General features: G+C 40.0%; 1 protein-coding gene across 1 annotated transcript in view; it reads left to right on the plus strand.

Annotated features, from left to right (window-relative positions):
- Positions 1-1,068: 1,068 nt before the first annotated feature.
- The window catches only part of LOC104531826 (unconventional myosin-Ih-like), a gene marked incomplete at both ends in the record, with an annotated part of 8,641 nt that continues 8,303 nt past the window's right edge, over positions 1,069-1,406 (plus strand). Inside the window, one exon of the mRNA XM_010176834.1 lies at positions 1,069-1,184. Coding sequence (XP_010175136.1) covers positions 1,069-1,184 — 116 coding nt within the window. The remainder of the gene's footprint in view (positions 1,185-1,406) is intronic.

Consider the following 1,406-nt stretch of genomic DNA (forward strand, 5'->3'; position numbering starts at 1 on the left):
AAATAAATATAAATAATAATGTATAAAAATAAAATTACCCACCTAGATGCGATGCAACTAAAGCTGCAGGAGCAGGAGGCACTATCAGTACAGAGGATACTCTCCCAGCTTTGTTTTCACTGTGCTCTGAGGCATGTTGCTAGATGTCAGTAGTACTCAGCAGAGTGATCACCCAGTAGTAGTCTGTCTAATTTAGCTAATGAAAATAATACCATCTCAGCCTGCTCTGCCTTGCCTTGCAAAGATCCAAACAATATGCAGTAGATAGCCTTTCACTTTCCTATTCCTTTACTGCCTTTGAAGACGAGGCAGTGCTGAACGTGGTATCTGACCTGTGTGAGGAGTGCTGAGTACTTCATGGTGCAAACTAAGACGATCTCACAGTTGTGTCCTTGGCAGCCCCAAGGTTACGCAGTGGTGAGTAGTATCTAAGCGTGTCCTTTGTCAAATGAGGACTGATATTTGTATAATACTAATGGAAAGAATTGAAAAGAAAGTAGAACAGGGCATTTTGATGTGTTGAAAATGTATCAAAATAAGAGAAAATGTGTTCTGAAATGTGTTATTTGATCACCTTTCACAGTCAAGAAGGAATTTGCTATGTTGAACAGCAATCTGTGGAACAGACATCCTACTTGGCTTTCCTTCACAGCACTAGTTATTGGTTATTTCCAGAGACTTTTGTGAAACAGAGCTGGGATAGTAAATCCATTATTATGTTAACTTTAATTAGGGGAAAAAAAAATTCCATAAGCACCATGAGATATCAGGATATTGTATATGAAATGTAAGGTTCTAAGCTTGCTGTCATTGTTCAGCTCCTCTCTTAACTGGGTAGGTTTTAGAAGTTGGTATGAGCTTTGAAATACTGATTCTGTGGAGAGTTTTGGGGGGGGTTTTGTGTTGTTGTTGGTTTGGTTTTTTTTTTCTTCTCTCATAACAATTTCTGTACCATCTTTTCCAGTCATCCTTGCATAATATCCTGATGTACCTTAGTCCTCTTTTGGGAGCTGTCCTGGTAGTGATGGAGCAGGTTTCCCACCTGTATGCATTCTTTTCTCCCTGCAGACATATATTGGTACTCTTCTTGTATCTGTCAACCCTTACAAAGAGCTGGATATCTACACTGTGACACAGATGCAGCTTTATCGAGGGGTAAACTTTTTTGAACTGCCACCACATCTGTAAGTAGAACCCTTAGGACTTCAGTTTATATCAGTAAATTGGGTTTTCTCTGTAATGCTGTGTGCTAGCAACAAGGATGCTTATCCACAGTCAGTAGGTGTGGTGAATGGTGATCTTATCTTCCTGCAGGTAAGAATGTGTTTGTATCTGGCTTCTAGCTGACTGTGAGATGAAAGGGGAACAAAAGCACTGCAGAAGTGATGTTGGGGAAACTGTAGGGA

This window comes from Antrostomus carolinensis, unplaced genomic scaffold (genome assembly GCF_000700745.2).
Source record: "Antrostomus carolinensis isolate BGI_N321 unplaced genomic scaffold, ASM70074v2 scaffold14841, whole genome shotgun sequence".
In the NCBI taxonomy this organism is placed as follows: Eukaryota; Metazoa; Chordata; class Aves; order Caprimulgiformes; family Caprimulgidae; genus Antrostomus; species Antrostomus carolinensis.